Genomic DNA, 18,197 nt, shown 5'->3' with positions numbered 1-18,197 from the left:
AGGAGCAGCTCCGGGTGCCCGGAGCGGTGCGGAGCTCAGGCCCCGTGGGCGGCGCTGGGGGTGGCACTGCGGCACTGCTCCCCCAGGCTGCCCCCGCACTCAGCCTTGGCCTGGTGTGGGAGGGCAAAGGAGGCTGGATGTGTGCCGAAAGCGCTTGTTCGTCCCCCGTGGGCTGTAGGAGAGCAGAGGGTGATGAGATCAGCCGTAGATACCTACAACGCAGGTGGCTTTGAGTTGGGCTGGAGAAGGAGAGGTGTGGTGGGACCCGCTTCGTGCGCGACTGCCCCCGAGCAGGGCGCTGCGGTGGGCTGGTGGCGCTGAGCAGCGCAGCTCCCCCGAGGCTGCCCCCCGAGGCGCTCCCGGGTGGCTTTGCAGGGCTGGCACCTTCGGCCTTGGGCCTCGACGCTTCTCCTCCCGTGTCTCGGGTAATGCCTTGGGCTGGCGTGGAGGAGATCTCGCAGCTGCTGTGCTCTCCCGAAGGTGAAGTTGGGTTCGGTCCCGTGAAACGCAGATCGCGGGGAGTCGGCTGGGCTGTTGCTCTCTGGAGGGAGCTCCGCGGCGGGGCTGCAGCCGGAGCCGTAGCATCCTGCTGACGTTGGAAAGCCGCGTCTTGGGGGGAGGTCAGGGCGAGGGGTCCCTTCCTGGGGCTTGCTCCTTTCGGGCACCGAGACGTCACGCACGGATGTAAGAAGTGCAGCTTCTGTGTAAACCCCTTAAGTAGTTTGTGCGTATTTGTTCCTTTGCTGGCTTTCCTCTAAGCCACAGCATCTTTAAAGCTGCACAATGTTACGTGCATCGTAGGATGTAAGAGAGCTACTAAACAAATGCTTGCAGCTTCCAGCTCCTCCTAGGCGCTGCATGGACCACTTAGAGGCAAACAGCGGCTGCGTCTGCGTTTGGCCGAGCGTGGATTGTGCAAGATCCCAGCCCTTGGTCTGGGAGAAACCCTGTGGGACCCTGCTAAGCAGGCTTGTAAATGAGCTGGAGCTCACCACACAGGTGGGGAAGGGAGAGTAAACTTCTTTATGGGTTTGACAAGACCATCACCAGGTACTCCGTGTAGTTTTAATGTCTACAATTGTTTTGATGTTATTTAAAAATGTGAACGGTTACAAAAAGAACCACAGAAAAATGTAAGGCCTGGGGAAAGCAGGAGTAGCGTAGCAGAAACCTTATCTCAGCGAATCCGTTTAGCTTAGATGCTGAAGGCAGAGGGTGACCTTGGGCAGAGCTCAGAGCTACGTGGATTTGGCTCTAAAATAGTCATTTTTTTCAGGGAGAGTACCCAACCATTGGAGCAACTTTGCTGGAGACGAAGCAAAGGCCTCACAGCAGAGCCAGGTGTGTCTTTGCAGAAAGAATACCTGCTCTGTCTCTGTTACAGAGATAATCGGGACACTGAATTTATTGACTGGGTTTTCCTAACCTCTCTGTGCAGGAGGTGCAGTTAAATGGCACAGGGATTTCTGCTGTCTTCATCATCTGTTGTCAGTGACAATGCGCAGGGTTCAGTAGGAGAAGCCCTCGGCTTCAGCTGAAAAGCTGTACTGCGTATGTAACAACTGATTGCATTAAAATAAACTTAGGCAACAGCGATGAAATTATAAATCAGGCACTCCGAAATCGAGAAGTGCTAAAATCCAAAGCCCCTTTGTGTTTCTGTTTAGTTATTTTTGAAGCTGTCAGCGAGGAAGCCGTTTGGCAGCTCGCGACAGAAGCTGCCCTGTAGCCGGTGTCTCGCTGCCCCGGCCTGGGGTTCGGCAGCCCGTGCTGCTCCGGCGGGGGCTGAGAGCTGCAAACCTCCCCGGTTTGCCGTGGGAGCAGGGGGGGTTCCGCAGCCCAGCAGCAGGAACTGGGAAGTGAGAGCAGCGCCCTGCAAAGGGGCCGGGGCCCCTCCAGCTCGGGGTGTGCACGCGGCCAGCAGACGTCTCCGAACCCAGGGTGACCCCGTGGCAGCCGCTTGGTTCCAGCTCGAAACGGCAGAGGTCGATTTGCTCTCCAAATTACTGAGGGAAAGATGGAAAAACGTACAGCTCTGGCAGAGCTACCTGGTCCTTCCCTAACCTCATTTTTGGAAACGTCTGAACTGCTTTTGCTGAAACTTCTAAAAATACCAGCCTAGCGCAGAGAGCAAGCGTGGAAAAATTCAGCTTGGAGAGAAAGTTTGGCGAAGCTCTGAGCCCTGAAGGCCGGTTGCTGCTTTGGCCGTGTGACGGCCCAGCCCGCGGGTCCTGCCAGCAGCTCCGTGCGGGCCGAGGCGCGCCCCGTGCCGCTGCCGCCGCGCTCTGCCGGGCGCTCCAGGAGGCAGGCGTGAAGCCCCGGGGCTGCGGGCACCCGGGGGAGCCGTCGGTTAGGCACGGCCTTCCTGGCCCAAAGCGGCACCCCAGGATTTCGGTGGCCTGGAACTGGGCTCCCCACCTTGGACCGACCTCCTCGGCTTTGAATGCGTGTGGGCTGAGTGCCGGCTTGTCCCCCGACAACCCATTTCGCAGATCAGCGATGCTTTATACAAAGAGATCTCGTTCAGTTTGGAAGCTGCCTCCTGATGGATTTGATGCCCCCTAGATTGTGTTTGGAAGAAACAGCGAACAAATCGTTCCCTTTTGGCCTTCTGCTTTCTTCTCCCGGCGTTGTAGACTTCGTTCGCCCCCCCGTCATCTCCTTGCTCAGGCTCCTTGCACAGAAGCTGTGCCGTCCTTTTGATCATCTCCTGCCCTTCTCGGCACCTTTTCTAGTTCTCTCATACCTTTTTTTGAGATCTGGGTCAAAACAGACGGGGAAGGTGAGGGCTGACACGGGAGCGGTACGCAGCATCCAGGCTGCAGGCACACCCCGCGTCTGTAGAGAGCTTCACGATGTTCCCTGTTTTGTTCTCTGTTCTTGTCTTAGTAATTGCTGATAGCGTGTGCTTTTTGATCGCGGCTGAACAGCAAACTGGTGCTTTCATAGTTATTTAGGATAACCTCACGACTTCATTCCTGAGCGCTAACAAGAGGTTGGAGCTTGTTCCTCCGTATGTCAAAGGCGAGTTATTTTTCTCCAGGTTTGCCGCTTTACACCAACCCTTGCTGGATTTCACCGACTGTTCTGTCACCCCGTTGCTCAGCGTTTTAAGATCCTCTCCAATGCCCTGTCTTTGTTTTTGCTATCCTGACTAATGCTTTGCAGCTGCTCTGATTTTTTTTTCCCCCTTCTTTCAGTGCTCACCTGCCCGCACAGTACTTGTTCCCGTGCTTCCCTCCCCCCGAGCCGCGGGCAGCGTGGTGCTGCCGCAGAGCCGGGCTGTGTCTGCCCCCCCAGCCGGGCAGCGGCTGCTCTGCGCGCCGCCGTCCTTCATCTGAGCCTGATTTAACGCATTCTGCATCGGAAGCTCCCAGCCAGCTGGTTGTTCCCTGCGGGTCTGAGGCCCGTGTTTCCTGTTTGCTGCGCCGTGCCGCGGGACGTGCGGCCGCTCCTGCTGCGGGGAGGTGCTGCCGCGGCTCCTTTCCCAGGGCTGGGATTTTCCCCTCGGGAAGAGCTGCGCAGCCGCCTCCTTTTCCCAGAAGGGCAGCCAGCCCCATACAGCCGAGCTGGCACGCTGCGTCCTGCTGCGTGGCCACTGCCCAGCGGGACGAGGCGCACGGGGGCCGAGCGGGGCTGGCACGCGGCACCGGCACAAAGCGCTCCCTGCTCCAGGCGGTGCCGTGCCGGCACCGGGGCCTGCAGTGCAGCTCGCTGGCTCAGCGAGGATTTGTGGTTTGGCCCGGGAGATCTCGGACGTAAAAGACATTTAGAGATGGAGCAAATGTTGTAATGGCGTGTGCTTGCTCTGACTGCTTCGTTACAGGGGAAGGGAGGTTACGAGCCTGAGGGTCCAGCCTTGCCTTCCCTGAGTGCTTCGGGACTGGTTTAGGTACTGAGTTCTGTGGGAAGCTTCCCAGGCAGCACGGGGCCAGGGTGGGAAGCTGCAGGGTGGCCATGGGCAGATGCAGGGAGCGGAGGGGATGCAGCCCTCGAGGCACCACTTGCTGTGGTCGTCGGGCAGCCCCCGGGGTCTGGTGTGGTGCCTGCCTGCTGCCTGCTCAGAGCAGGGCTGGCTGCAAGGCCAGGCATCACTGCTCGGGGCTCCCTCCGCCCCGATGACCCACGGCGGGTGCTGGGGGCTGCGGGGCTGCGTCCCGCTCCCCAGAACCCGGCTCTCGTGTGGGCTGAGCCATGTTCCCTCAGCCTCTCCTCCGGGGTGAGGGCCCCTGCCCTGAGCATCCCTGTGCTGCTGTGACCTGCCCTGTGCCGGCGGAGGCGTTTTGCTTGTGGGGCTGCGGTTGCGCTCGCTCCCTGCTATCTCCATCCTCAGTGACTCAGTGCTGCTCGTTCCCACCTTGTCCCCAGCACAGAAAGGAAACAAGCTGCACCAGAAGACATATGAAGGGATCAGGTGGAAGTGTGAACCGTCAGCGTATCTGCCTGGTGCTCGTGCGAGATGGCATCCCGATGCTCTGATCGTGCTGTGATGTATCCGTGAGCAATGCCAGGCAGCGAACGCCCAGGTTGTGTGTCCTCAAAATCGGAGAGACTTGTCTTTGATGGCTGGAGCGCTCGGTGGGCGAGGAATTGGCTGGGTGGTGGCACTCAGAGCTGTGGTCAACGCCTCAGCGTCCAGGGGGAGATCAGCAAGGAGTGGCGTTCCTCAGGGGTCGGTACTGGGACTGGTGCTATTTAAGCATCTTTATCTGTGACGAGGACGGTGAAATTGAGGCACCCTCAGCAAGTTTGGCGCTGACACCGAGCTGTGTGGCGCGGCTGGCACCCGGGAGGGACGGGATGCCATCCAGAGGGACCTGGGCAGGCTGCGAGGGGGGCCTGTGCCGACCTTGGGGGGTTCAACAGGGCCGAGGGCAAGGTCCTGCAGCTGGGCTGGGGCGATCCCAAGCCCAGATCCCGGCTGGGTGGGGAGCGGGTGGAGAGCAGCCCTGAGGAGAAGGACCTGGGGTGCTGGTGGACCAGAAACCACCCCTGCCCTGGGCTGCAGCAGCAGCAGCACAACCAGAGCAGGGGAGGGAGGGGATGGTCCCCCTGTGCTCTGCTCTCATGAGACCCCCCCCGGGCACTGCCTTCATCGTGGGGCCCCCAGCACCGGGACGTGGAGCTGCTGGAGCGAGCCCAGAGGAGGCCACGAGGATGCTCGGAGGCTGGAGCAGCTCTGCTGCGAGGAGAGGCCGAGGGGGGTGGCAGGGGGCTTGGAACCAGCGGGGCTTTGGGGTCCCTTCCAACCCAAACCATTTTGTGGTTCTATGAGGGTTGGCGCCGTGGTGTTGTGGCTCTGGTCCAGCACCCAGCTGTGTGATTGCTGCTCGGGGACCCTGGGGGCTCCCCGCAGTGCTGCTCGCACCAGAGCGTTCCCTCGGGACCTGTCGCAGCCCCTGCCTCAGTACCAGCTTGCCCGTGGGTCGGAGCGGGGCAGGACGCCCCGTGCCCTGGCAGCCCTCCGCAGCCCCCACTTGTTCTCCCGGAGAGGCTGAGCAGTGATGTGCTGCTTTGTCTGGTGGCAGTGTTTGTGTGATGCTCAGCCCTCGCTGCTTGTTTTAGTAGGGCTGTTGTCACAAAGTTGAACGGGCCAAAGTATTTAGGAGAAAAATATAAATAGCAAATGCAAGCGCTAATTACCCGTTTCTGAAGAATGTCTTGTTTGTGCCCAAGACTCCCAAGCCCCACGGTTAATGAAGAAGGATGCACCGTTTCAAAATCCAGCCTGGCACACAAAAGAGGGGGCACAGCCGAGCAGAAGATTTGTTATATATAATTAATCACTAACAGAGAAAAAGCTGGTATTACTGAATGTAAGCCAAGACCAAAACTGAGCCAACCGAAGGAGGAAGGTACACAAGTAGCGGTCTGCGTCCAGCTCGGTTAATAGCAACAAGGAACTGTGAGCTCCATCAGGAGCACGGACGTGTTTTAGCTACGGGACTGGAAGTGAAAGGGCTGCCAGGAGCGATGCGGTGCCCGGGGAGATGGAACGCCGTCCCTCAAACGGGCGGTCAGCGTCAAGCAGCAGCTGCCAGAATCAGGCACCTCGAAACTGCCAGCTCCAGGTAATGCACCCGCGAGTCCTGGGGGAGGCTGAGGAGCAGCGCCGTCGCTCGCCCTCGGGTCGCTCCCGAGCTCCTGGAGCAGGGCAGCGCTGTGCCAGCGTCCGAAGGGATAAAGGGGCTGGCTGAGGTGTGTGCGACAGCCTGGTACCGATCCCTGAGAGCAGCGGAGGGGCTGACGCGGATCTGAAGTAATGGAGAGTTCAAGGAGGGAAATGAGGGCCACGTATCGTGCTTTGATGGGCTCTGTTTCCGTGACACTGATAATGGCTCTCCAGCAGGGATTCGGTGCAGGTGCCAGTGTTTAAACAACGTGCTTATACTTCTTTACCATGTTTGATTTAGGACGGAGCGGCCTTCTGATAGAGATTAGAACGAGTTAAGGTCAACGTGAAGCGCGTGAGATGGATTAAGAAGCAGGACCTCAGCATATAGTTGTAAATAAAAATCAGAAATAGCAGCGAGGCTCCCCCTGGATTTCGCCAGATCTGTTGCTCACCCCGAGCAGCGGTATCAAGTGCTGGGCAAAACAAAAAAAAGAATTGTGACTGAATGAATAAAGAGCATGCCAAGTGCCCGAGACTGGAGGAACCCAGGCGGGGCAGGCAGGTCGCTGCTGGTGGTGCTCGTGCAGTAGGGCACTTTGTCCCGGGAGCCAGGCACCGGGGGCGACTGCGGCTGGGGAAGGCGTAAGTGAGCGCTGCGAGCGTGGTGCGCGGGGTGGCAGCGCCTGATGAGCCGCCTCTCGCTGCTCTGCTGGGACGTGCTCGGCCCGGCCGAAGGAGAGGCTTGGGCAGAGGAGTGGGAAGCAGCTGGGCCTGAGGGGTGGCAGAGCTGGCCAGCACTGGTGCTCGTGAGGGCCCTGCCTGCTGCCCGCTCTGGATGCTGGGGTGCTGGGGAGCTGGCCGCGCCATCTCTGTCCCCGTCCCCTGGCTGCAGGCAGGGCCCTCGCGGTGCCCGAGGGACAGGTTTGCACCAGGCGTTCCTGCGAGCTCTCTCAGCTGGAGGCTGGGCGAGGAGGAGGGGAGAAGTCCTCTTCTTGCCCCCCTGCCTGTCCCGACCCCGCGCTGGGCAGGCCCCGGACGGTGCCGTGCAGGAGGGGCGGGCGTCCCTCTGTCCCGAGTCCGCACGTGGCCCATCAGCCACGAGCTGCAGCGGATGGGGGAGACGTGCCATGCGTCCCGTCTCTCCTGGGGGCAGGCTGGGGTCGGCCGCTTTCATCAAGGGTTCCCCCGCCGCCCCGAGGGCGGTTTGGTAAGGCTGTTCTCCCCATCGTCCCTCTGCAGGCCGGCTCTGACAGCGTCTGCTCTGTCCTAGCCGGAGAGCAGCGAGGGTTTCTCCGGTGCCGACGCCGTCACCTCCTGCCCCGACCGCGCAGGAAGCTCTCCCCAGTGCTCGCGGTCGCACGCTTCCGCCGTGCTTCCCTGTGGGCAGCAGGGGCACCGCTGCCACGGGGACCTCGCTCGGCAGCGGGGGCGCTGAGGACAGGCGGGGGGGCTGTGGCAGAGGCCTGGGGGAAGGCAGGGGGGAAGGCCGGGGGCCCCTCGGGGGGGGGGGGGGGCGGGGAGGGGGGCAGCACAGCTCGCTGCCCTTTGGGAGGGTGAGCGGTGCGCAGGCTCCGCGGTGCCTGTGGTTGCCGCAGGAGCCTCCGGGGGATGGTGAGAACGCAGAGGGGAAGCCCACACTTCAATTTGTTTGTTTCGCTTCAGTCTGCGGTTGATGGGTTTGTGTTTGTGCAGAGGCCTGGGGAAGAAGCCTGAAGAGGCTGTGTGTGACAGAGCCCTTCTCACCTGGTGCCGGTGTGCAGGGGGGCGCTGACCGACCTCACCGTCAGGCTGCCCGAGGAACCTGCTGCGTCCTGCGCTGCGCAGCTGCTGTGGCCCGGCACAGCTTTGTGCCGTGCCGAGCTGAGCCGTGCCGAGCTGAGCCGTGCCGAGCTGTGCCATGCCGAGCTGTGCCATGCCGAGCTGAGCCGTGCCAAGCTGAGCCGTGCCGAGCTGTGCCGTGCCGGCCCAGCACTGCTTTGTGCCGTGCCGAGCTGTGCCGTGCCGAGCTGAGCCGTGCCGAGCTGTGCCGTGCCAGCCCAGCACTGCTTTGTGCCGTGCCATGCCAAGCTGTGCCATGCTGAGCTGTGCCGTGCCGAGCTGAGCCGTGCCGGCCCAGCACTGCTTTGTGCCGTGCCGAGCTGTGCCGTGCCGCGGCGCCATGCAGCAGGGGTGCAGGCTGTGCAGAGCTTGGGCAGGATTCATCCCCAGCAGCCTCGCACCCCGAGGCGGTGCAGAGGAGTAAAGCAAGAGCCTGCTCAGGTAGGGGTGCATGCAAACCCACGTTCTGGGGTTGTTTGCAGCATGGAGATGGGCTGTGGGGTGCTGCGGTGCTGAGCGTTACCAGGGACCTGAAGCACCACGCTGTCTGCGTTTTATTCATCCTCCTGCTGTTCTGAGTCTCCTGAGTGACAGATGCTGCCTGAGCTGGCAAGTAAGCGGCGGAGGCGCCGTGGGCTGGCTCGCTGTGCCCCGTGGAGACATCGCCCCTCTTCCTCCTGGGCTCCTGCGCTGATCGATCACCCTGTGCGAGTGCTGTCCTGGCCTCCTCCGCAACCAGCAAAGGGCAGCCATCCCGCGGCAAGATCAGGGCAGCAGCAAGTTTCTCTTGACCCAGGTCCTGTCGGTGCGTAAGCTTGCACCGCCGTGCAGCAGCCTCGTCGGCAGCAGCTCTGTGAGGCACTAACGGCAGCCCTGAGCGTGGGCACAGCGCCGTGCGCCCGCTGCGGGAGCGGGGACGGAGGGACCGAGCAGGGCGGCAGCGCCCAGCACGGCCCCGTCCTCCGGGCAGCCCGGGCACGGTGCCGGCCGTGCCGCAGCGCCGTGGGTTCGTGGGTCGAGCTCTGGGTTACGCGGCACGGGTCGGTGCAGTTATACCTAACTTTAGTATTTTCAATTTTTTACCTGAAAGGCGTGAATTTGCTCACAAGAAAGTGGTGCTAAACAAACAAACAAACAAACATGATTTTAGTTCCAAAAGCCAACCTCCTGAAAATCAATTTGCATTCTCTACATCCTAATGTGAGCTATTTTGCGTACAGTGTTGGATGCAGCCTTTAATTACATGCTCACATATTTTCCACAGAGCTTTGCCTTACTCAGAATGCAAAACACATGCACGCAGGCCCGAAGTAGCGTTGTGTGGGCAACTGCAGAGCTGGTACTCCTTGCTTTTGAGAGCCTGCCGTGGGATGTGAATCATCTTCCGATGCGCTGCTTTGAAACGAGTCGGGATGAGCTGGTGCAAAGGGATGCTCCCTTGGTGGGGCGGGGGGGCCTTTGCACCCCTCTGGTCTCTGGGGAAGGAGGCGGACCAGGGCACTTCTCACCTCTTCTGACTCTCGCAGGCAGCAGCAGAGGGTTTGCTGCTCGCCCTGTTCTCGTAAGCCCCTTCTGCCGAGGGCTGCATTGCAGAGAGCTCCTCATCAGTCTGCCGGCGGTGGCATTAGGCTCCCGAGCTCCTATGTCCCATAACGATACCGAGCTCTTCTGCCGTGTAACAGCCCAGCTGTGCTGAAGGGCTGCCACACAAATCCTTGCACGGCCCCGCTCGGAGCACCGGGGGTACTGCCGGGAGGGCGGCGGGGGCTGCTCCGTGCTGAAGAGCAGAAGCCGGGGCCCTGCGGGTGCCGACAGGGCGAGCTCCTCCAGGGCCGGGCGTGCCGAAGGCTCCCCCGCCTTGCGAGCTGGCGGCGCGCTCCGGAGCTGCTGCGGACGAGCCTCGCTGCCCCGGGCTCTTCTCCCACTCCCCTTGGCTGCTGTGGGGCTGGGAGGGTGGTGGGAAGGGCAGCGCTGTCCCCCGGGTGGCTGTGAGGCTCGTGGGACGTGTCCCGCTGAACTGAGGCTCTGAGCCTGCAGCAGCTCTGCCCGGGTCTCCGGCACCGTCCCGGCTCCTGGTGGCTTTCGAAGCGTGGGTTGTGCCCTGGGATGAGACTTGGGAGGGTGCTCCCTTGCTTTGGGCTCCCTGGTCTCGATTTTGCTGCATTTGTGTAATTGGCTTCAGAGCGAGCTGCTTTAGGGCTGGAAGGAGTGGAACGGTGAGGGAACTGAGTGAAAGGCCGGACAAGGCCCCCTTAGAGGAGGCGGCTTGGTTAACAAGCCAGACGCTGGCCGCGGAGCGTGGTTAGTCTTCCTGCTCTTGGAGCCGTGGCACAGGATCCAGAACAGTTGGAGTCGTTGCTGGTCATCCCGAGGACTTCAGGAACTGATTTGCACAGTAATCGTTAGCTCCTGCCTGCCGTCAGTGTCTGCTCACAGGCTGACATTACAAACATTTTAATTAAAAACACCGATTGCGATTACATAAAAGTGGAATTAAAAATAAAGCACGGCTCAGTGCTGATCCCGGTGCTTATCTGCACAGCTACCTGCTGCTGGCACTGCTCGGTGCCTCTCCCCTCCTCCCTCTGCCAGCCGCCGAGCAGTGGCAGGGCGCAGGGCAGTCGCTTTGAAGGGCGCCGCGGGGTTTGCTCGGAGCCAGGGCGCTGCTGCTGGGGTCCCGGAGCTTTGCTGGACGGGAGCCGCCGGGCTGCTGCCTGCAGGAGGGCAGCACCGCGCCGCGGGGCCGCGCCGTGGCCTTTCTGCCCTCCCAGCCCCAGCTGTGGGCAGCACGGCCTCTCTGCTCCGTCCCTGCTGCATCCCTGTGGCCGCTGGTCCCGCGGGGGGCCGATCAGAGCCGCTGGGCCTGCTCTTCCCAGCCTGTGGGGAGCACACGCTTACAGCCGCCAGCTCATGAACTGCAGGGGGAGGTTGGCTGCTGCGGCGTTGCTTTCCCTTGAGGCCGTGCCGCGCTGCGTGCTGCCGGGTCGCAGGCTGCCACGGCTCGTGCCGCCGTTTGTTGGAGCGACGGGCTCCAAGGGCAGCGCACCTCCAGGGACACGTGTGGAGGCCAGCAGGTCCCTGCGGGACGTGCTCCGTGGGGCTGCGCGGGGGCGGAGATGTGCAAGGCACTGCCGGGATCACGTCCCAGAGGCTTCCTGCGAGTAGACACGGGCTGTGAGGGTGGGCAAAGGAGCCAAGGGTCTGCTTGAGGACGGCGGTGGCGATTCAGAGCCGTTCTGTTTGGCTCTTTGAAGAAGGTCTGAAAGCAAACGCCTCGGGGCTGGGGGAAGCCAAGAGGAGCCCGTATCGGTGCTTCCCAGCTTGCACAGCACCCGGTGGCGTGTGGCCGGGGGACTCCTGTGCAGTGCTAGCATCTTCGCGTTCGGTAGCGCTGGGTGGGTTTTACTCTGGTCTCGTTTCATTGCTCTTGAACTGGGGTGACCTTGGGGATCGAGAACCTGCTGGGGCAAGGGAGCCCCAGCAGGGCAGCGTGTGCTGTCAGGGCGTGCCTCCCTCTGTCCTGAAACTCACCGATTTTGTGTGTCTTACCCCAGTTCCTCTGCTGGGAGATGAAGAGCGTGGCGTTAGCACCCACCTGTGCCATGCTCTGGAGGTCAAAGCAGACTCACCTCGGCCCCCGCGGCTGCCTCTCTCTCAGAGTGACAATTCCTTGGCCGTCCCTGGCCGTTCCCTCTGCAAAAGCTGTCTGCGTCTCTTGGGGGCCTGGGACCAGAGCGTGGCACTGGAGGTTCCGGGGGTAAAAACTGGAAGTTCACAGCGTTGGCAGGCCGTGCCTTGAAAGCGCTCGGGCTATTTAATGCGTCAGCTAACCCAGCTCACCGCTGCTGCACCGATTTCCACTTTCTCACCGTAACGCTTCCCCTTTGCACCGTATGAAACCTGTTGTTGAAGTTCAGGTTCCGCAAATGCGGTCACCAGCCCTCTGAGGCTAGTGGCCCGGGGCTTTGCAGGTGCTCGGATTGCCACTTGTGCCATAAGCGATTGGTAAATGAAAGGAAAACCAAACTCAGCAGCTGGCACGGACGGATCCTGAAAGGCAGCCTGCCCGTGTCCAGCGCCAGGGGCTGCGGGTGGCCCAGTGACGGCGTGGGGCTGAGCTGCCCGTGCTGAGCCCCCCCGCTGGATGTCTGCGGGCACCAAGCTCAGGTACCGCGTCCTGGGACCGTTCCATCTGGGCAGCAGCGAGAGCAGGAGGCGGCGTTTGCCCCTGCGCAGCCAGGAGCGGGGGCTCGGGGACCGCTGCGGGCCGGCGCTGCGTTAGGGGGGGGCTGGTTCTGCCCTCCTGAAGGTCTGCCGGTGCCCTGTGGGATGCCTGTTCTCACCAACTCTGTTCCGGTGTGATGCTAGTTTCACGTGCTCTGTGGCCTCCAGGTTACTTACCATCCTCAGAGCTGAATTTCCTTCTCTGAAACAATTGCTGATGAGAGCCGGCGATAAATTGTGGGGTCTGTGGCCTGTGCTGCAGGAAGGAAGCAGGTCTGGCGCTTCTCGAGAACCTGGTTGCTGCGTGCAGCGCTGTAATTGCTCAGCACCAGAGGTGATGCAGAAGGGTTTAGGAGCGCTGCTCTCACCACTAGCTCCGGTGTTGTTTGTGCAGAACAATCCCTGCCTTTGTGTGCCCCTGGCGCTCGTCACCGAGCTGTTCCTGGGGAGGAGGACTAGATGGAGGCATTGAGTGAGCTGGTATCTGAAGGCATTTGTTGGGGTGCTCAGTTTAATTTCATCATCTCGTGTTGTTACCTAGTCTCCAGGGCTTTTTAGCTTGTGTTTTCTTGAAATACTTCCTTTAGCTCCTCTCCGTTCCTTTTTCTGAAGCAGGGACCTGGAGGGAACAGGGAAGGCCCCGTGCCTGCAGGGACACCATTTCGTAGTGCCATTGTTTTGCTTCTTTCCTGGGAAAGACGCGTCTCGTACAGCCTGGGAGGGCTCTGCTGGAAGATGCCACTGGGGGTTCTGGGCCCCTCGCTGCATGGCTGAATTCCCTTCCAGCCGCACCTTCTGCAGGCGTCTGCTGCTCTCTGCGCGTTTCTTCGGTATCTGTGTGACGCCACGTGCCGCGGGACAGGAGGGACCTTCCAGGCTCAGCCTCGGGGATCCGTGTCCCGCTCTCTGCTCGGACGGGGAGCGCAGTTCATAACGATGTCCCTCAGCGTGTCCCTCTGCAGCAGCCCCGTCTCCGCGTGGCCTCAGCGTCCTGGCCAGGTCGGTACGTGGAGGGACGAGCACTGCCCAGCGTCGTGGGCACGCGGCGAGGATGCTGCGGTGTTGTAAGCGCACGTGCTGACGTCTCGGGGGCTTCTCTCAGCACTGGTTTTGAGCACAGCTGTTTTCTCCCGATGGCGGGTCAGAGTGGCTTTGGTTTTGAGGGTTCTCTATACCCAGTTTTGTTTCCTTCCCTCTGTGAATGCTTTTTTCTCCTCCCTGCTGCACGGAGCGCCTGGTGTTGGTGTCCTTGCTCACCAGCCCAGGCAGCAAGGCCAGGGACAGCGCCCTAGGTGGGCTGCCGCGACGCCGAAGGGGAGAGGGGCTGCTCCCCCTTGCAGTGCCCTCCTTGGCAGGCTTCCCGGCGTCGCTCCTCTGAGTAAGCTCACTGGCGTCTGCGAGGAGCAGGAGGTCGTGGCTGGCCTGGAGCTGGAGGATGTCTGGACCTCCCCTCTGCCCTCCTGATGCTCTGCAGGCCATCCCGGGCTATTTTTCAGCCTCCTGGACAGGAGGTGTTGTCTCCTTGTGACCACCAGATATTTTTTTTACCTGTCCTCTGTCTTATTTCTGCACCGTCTGCCTCTTAGGTTCGCCCCATTAATGTTTTTCTTTTCATTTCTCATTTCCTCTGTTTTCTGGATTGATCTGGAGGATTTTTGCTGCTACAGATGATGATTATGGGAGGGGTTTTACCGCCGCGGCAAGGGCTGGGCTGTAGACCGAAGAGGTCTCCTCTAGTCCTATGACAGGTCATCTCATCGGCTTCCCTCTGCGGATTTCAAAATGCCGAGGAGATTTCACGGCGCCTGGCCTCATCACACCGCGTCTGCTCCTGCCCGCAGCCATCGCGGGAGCATCTCCTGCGAGGCGGGCAAGGAACGTGCCGGGCTGTGCGCAGCCTGGGGACCTGCCGGCGTGCGGCCCCTGGCGTGGTGCCACCAGGCACTGCCGCTACCGGCCCGCACCGGGCAGGGCATCGGGGAGCAGAAGCGATGGTGGCTCGCTCCCCGCCGTGCCTGGAGGTGCCATCCCCAGGTGAGCTCAGCCAGGCCGCCCTGGGAAGCTCGGCCTCGGCATCCCCCGCATGGTGTTGGGCAGCGGGGCTCAGCGGAGCTGCCCCTGGGTGGCTGGGGGCTGCGTGGGGCGGGGGGTTTCTCTCCGAGGGTGGCGGGTGACGCCGGCACAGCCTCGCGGCGTGCGGACGGAGGTGGCCGCCTCAGCACCGCGCATCCCCGGGGGAGAGAGTGGCAATTTCCTCGTCAGCCGCGGAGGTTTGCAGCAGGACGGCCGCGGGCGTGCGGGTGTGGGAGGAGGCAGGGAGCTGCAGTCGGCTCCAGCTCCGTGCTCTGCTTCCTTCCTGGCTGCTGTTAACTGCTTGGTGCCGGGATGCAGCGCTGCTCTCGTTCCTCCCACCCCACGGAGGCTGTGCCCAGCAGGCTGGTCTGAGCCGCTGCTCCCTTGGAGAGGCAGTCGGCAGCCAGCCCTGCGGGGTCAGGCCGGCGGCGTGGGGCTGTGGCGGTGCAGCGCGGGTGGTCGGGGCGAGGGGAGCTCCCCTGCGCTTTTGCTTTTCTCCAGGTCTGAGAACCCCCCCCCAGCCCCGTGTGACGGCTGCGGGCTGCTGTGACGTGCGTGGGGCTGCGTGCGTGGGGCTGCGGGGGCCGTGGTGTGCCACATGCCCCAGCAGCAGGCCCACGGGGGCTGCCCGCCCCTGGGCGCTCCGATGCGGGCTCAGCCTCATCAGTATTCCTGATGTGTAGCTGCAGAGCCCGGCAGCTCCTGGCACGGCGCCGGGTGCTCCCGCAGCGCAGGCGGGCTCGGCTGCCATCCCGCAGTGCTGCCCCCAGCCCTCTGCCCGCAGCCTTGGCCTGGGACGGGCTGATGGGACGTGCTGGAGGGCGCGTGCTGCGGTTCCTGGGCACCCCGGGCTTTGTCACCGTGCCCTGTCCAGTGTCTGTGTCCCGGCAGCGCTGCGGGGGTGCCTGCCCAGGGTCCCACCGCTGCCGTGGGCTGCCTGGGGGCTGCCGGCCTCAGGCGCTTGCTGCAGCCCCCTGGGCACGTCCCCCTGGGCTCGGCGGGGTCTGGTCTGTCCTGATGTGCTGCCAGCATCCGCCTGCTGCCGGGGGCTGGCGCCTCACGGCTCCGTCAGTGCTGGGAGCCTCGCGCCTCCGTCCCCAGCTGCTGGGGCGTTCTGGCAGCTCCGCCAGCCCCAGGCGCGTGCTGAACGCAGGGCTTGCTGCAAGGGTGCCTCCGGACGGGCCCCTCTGCAGAGCAGCAGCACCTTGAGTCGAGCGGGATGGTGACAGCAGCTGTCCCAGGTGAATTGTCTGCTTGCAGCAAAGCCTCTGCATCTGCACGCAGCTGGAGCAGAAACACCAGTGCTGGTTGGTCCTGGAGGAGCAGCTGAGCAGGCACGGTTCAGACGTTTTTCCAGGGGCCCCACCCTGGGCTTCGTACTGGGGAGCAGCCAGCAGTGGAAAGTTCCCTAGTTTTCCGACTGACTTCCAGCACAGCTGTTGTTTAGCCTCTCATGGCTTTTGTTAATTGAAGCCAGATGTTCATTGCCATAATATTTGTATCAGGGGCGTGACTCGCAGAGGTCCTGCTAAGAGACTGCCCTGCTTCTGTCCCCAGGCACCTGCCCGGGTCGGGACTACAAAGGCGCGATGTCGCTGTTACCTCCCGGTGCCAGGGCTCCTCCGGGGGCTCACGGGGGACGGAGGAGCAGCAGCAGCCTTTGCAGGGGGGCGCTGATCCCTGCTGGCGAGCCCGGATAGCGTCAGCGTCCCTGCGCAGCAGAGATGTGCACAGTGACAATCAGCGCGGTGCAATCAGCTGAGCAGACTGCCGACGAAGAGGTGCTGGCAGACCAGGAGCGGTGCGTCGGGCGTATTCCCGCGGCGGCTGTCTCGAAGCACCAGTGGCTCCTTCCACGGTCCCGTTCCCCGTCGGTCCCTGCAGCCGAGCCAGCCGGAGCCGTGCGCCGCCGTGCGTGGCCGCCCTCGTGCCAGCCCCTGGGGTGCTGGAGCCCTCTGCCGCCAGAGGTTGAGGCTGTTTTATTCTGGTTTATTTTTAGATGGCTCTTGTTCTTTCTGCAGGAGTAGTGCCAAGGGGATCTGTATCAGTGCTGCAGCATATAGAACCCTTGCCTCCTAACAGGCTAACGAGGTAAAAATACCTTCACGATGTTACTGTTGTAAAGGCAAACTCCTCCCTGGGATACAGCGGCGCAAATGTGCGTGAGGAGCACGCTCCGATTGTGTCTTCCCAGTGCTGCAGGAGGCCGCAAGTGAACATTGTGCCAAGGTTCTGCTCTGCAGCTAGAAGAAAAAATAGAGGTGGTAGACAAACTGGAGAACTGAAAGGAGGGCATTTAAACGTGAGTAGCTGTAAAAATGTGATCTGAGTGGCAGTGAGGGAGACGGCGTCAGGGCATGGGGAGCTTGCTGCCTCTGAGCGCGTTTGTAGCCGAAGAGGAGAACGCGGCCTGCCGTGACGCAGCTATGGCAGGAGGAGTCGGCTCCACGTGCGGGAAGGGGGATCTGGGGCAGGGAGGAGGAGGAGGAGGGTGCAGGGCCACGAAGGCAGCAGAGGGCTCGGGGGGGCTGTTCGGGGTGGGTCAGGCCCCGTGCCCTGAAGCCGTTCCCAGTGCGTATTTCTGTGGTTCAGCGATGCCTCTGTGCCCAGAACTTGCCAGAATTGTTTGAAGCGATGGAGTCATGCAGAAGGTGCACCATCTGGCGTCGTCAAAGTTAAACAAGCCCGAGATTTTGGGAGGGGGCGAGCAGTGACGGCCTGCGCCGTTACGTGAGCTGGGAGTGCAGCTGTGCGGACGGTGGTTGGCGAGGACCCCGGGAGGCCATCGGTCTCGTTTCCTGCCCAAAGGCCGATCGCCTGGGTCTGAATTACTCCTGACAGATGTCTGTCCGATCGCTTCTGACCTCTCCGTTGACAGAGACGCCGTGACCTCGGCAGAGTGAGCCCGGCGCTCGGCTCCTGGCAGACCCCGTTCCTTGTAATTGCTGCCAGCGGGCGTCCCTGCTGCTGGCTGCAGCGCGGCTGAGCCCCGTGCTCCCGCAGGCACGGCACCAGCCAAGGGGGCGAGGGTCGATCCTGGCAGGCTGTGCGCTCCCGTCACCCTGGCACAGGCGGCAGAGCCGTGTCTGGAGGGTTACCAGGCGCCTTCTGCTCAGCTCCAGGCACCGCTGCCCGCTGGCTGGGCAGAAGGGGAGCTGGATGTGTCCCGTCGGCGTCCCGGGTGCTGGCACGCTGCGGGGACAGGCGTCTGCTGGGGGATCCTCGGTCTAGAGAGCTGCTCGCTCTGGCAGCGCAGGCACCGAATCGCAGAGCAGCTGGGAGAACGCTCCGCAGAACGGGAGATTTCAGTGTCTGAACGATGCAGGGAAGGGGAGATAAGAAGTAAAGGGAAGAAAAGGCCCTTGGGGCGAGGGAAGGGGCTGCGGGGTGCAGCTTTGCTTCTGCCCTGCGGTGATGGTGGCCTCGCTCCTGGGGGCTGCGAGAACCTGTGGAAGTAGGGGAGGATGGGGGAGGAAACGGGAGGATGGGGGAAAGGGGAAGCAGCGGCTGGGCCATGGGGATGGGGGAGCTGGAGCTGGCAGGGGTCAGGAAATGTTGCCTGCACTGAGGGAGGAAAGCCAGGGGGAGGAAAGAAGGAGGAGGTCCTGGGGCAGCGCTAGAGACAGGGCCGGGAGTGCTGGAGAGGTGGAAGAGCACATTGCTGGGGGGCTCTGGAAGAGATGGAGTGGGGAGAGGGACGGGGCTGAACGGCGCTGTGCTCAATCCAGAAAAAAGGACGGGGATGGGAGCGGAGCTCTGGCTGAGGGGTGGCACTCGCTCCTCCGCAGTAGTCCCAGCACCGGGCCCCTCCGCCCAGCGGGTCGGGGGGGCTCTGGGGGTAGTGTCGAGGTGCTTTTTGTCTGATGCTGCGGGTGGCTAACATCCTCCTCTGCCCTCAGAAAGAGCCGCGCAGCCCCTCCTGCTCCGGTGTGCTGCTGAGACAGGGAAAGGGGGGGGCGGCGGTGCT

General features: G+C 62.2%; 1 protein-coding gene across 1 annotated transcript in view; it reads left to right on the top strand.

Annotated features, from left to right (window-relative positions):
- The first annotated feature begins 1,010 nt into the window (after window positions 1–1,010).
- Window positions 1,011–18,197, top strand: part of AGAP3 (ArfGAP with GTPase domain, ankyrin repeat and PH domain 3) — a 111,218-nt gene continuing 94,031 nt past the window's right edge. Inside the window, exon 1 of the mRNA XM_035319810.1 lies at window positions 1,011–1,050. Within this exon, the coding sequence (XP_035175701.1) occupies window positions 1,026–1,050 (25 nt within the window). The 5' untranslated portion in view covers window positions 1,011–1,025. The remainder of the gene's footprint in view (window positions 1,051–18,197) is intronic.

This window comes from Oxyura jamaicensis, chromosome 2 (genome assembly GCF_011077185.1).
Source record: "Oxyura jamaicensis isolate SHBP4307 breed ruddy duck chromosome 2, BPBGC_Ojam_1.0, whole genome shotgun sequence".
Taxonomy (NCBI): Eukaryota; Metazoa; Chordata; class Aves; order Anseriformes; family Anatidae; genus Oxyura; species Oxyura jamaicensis.
This window is presented reverse-complemented; position numbering and strand designations above follow the sequence as displayed.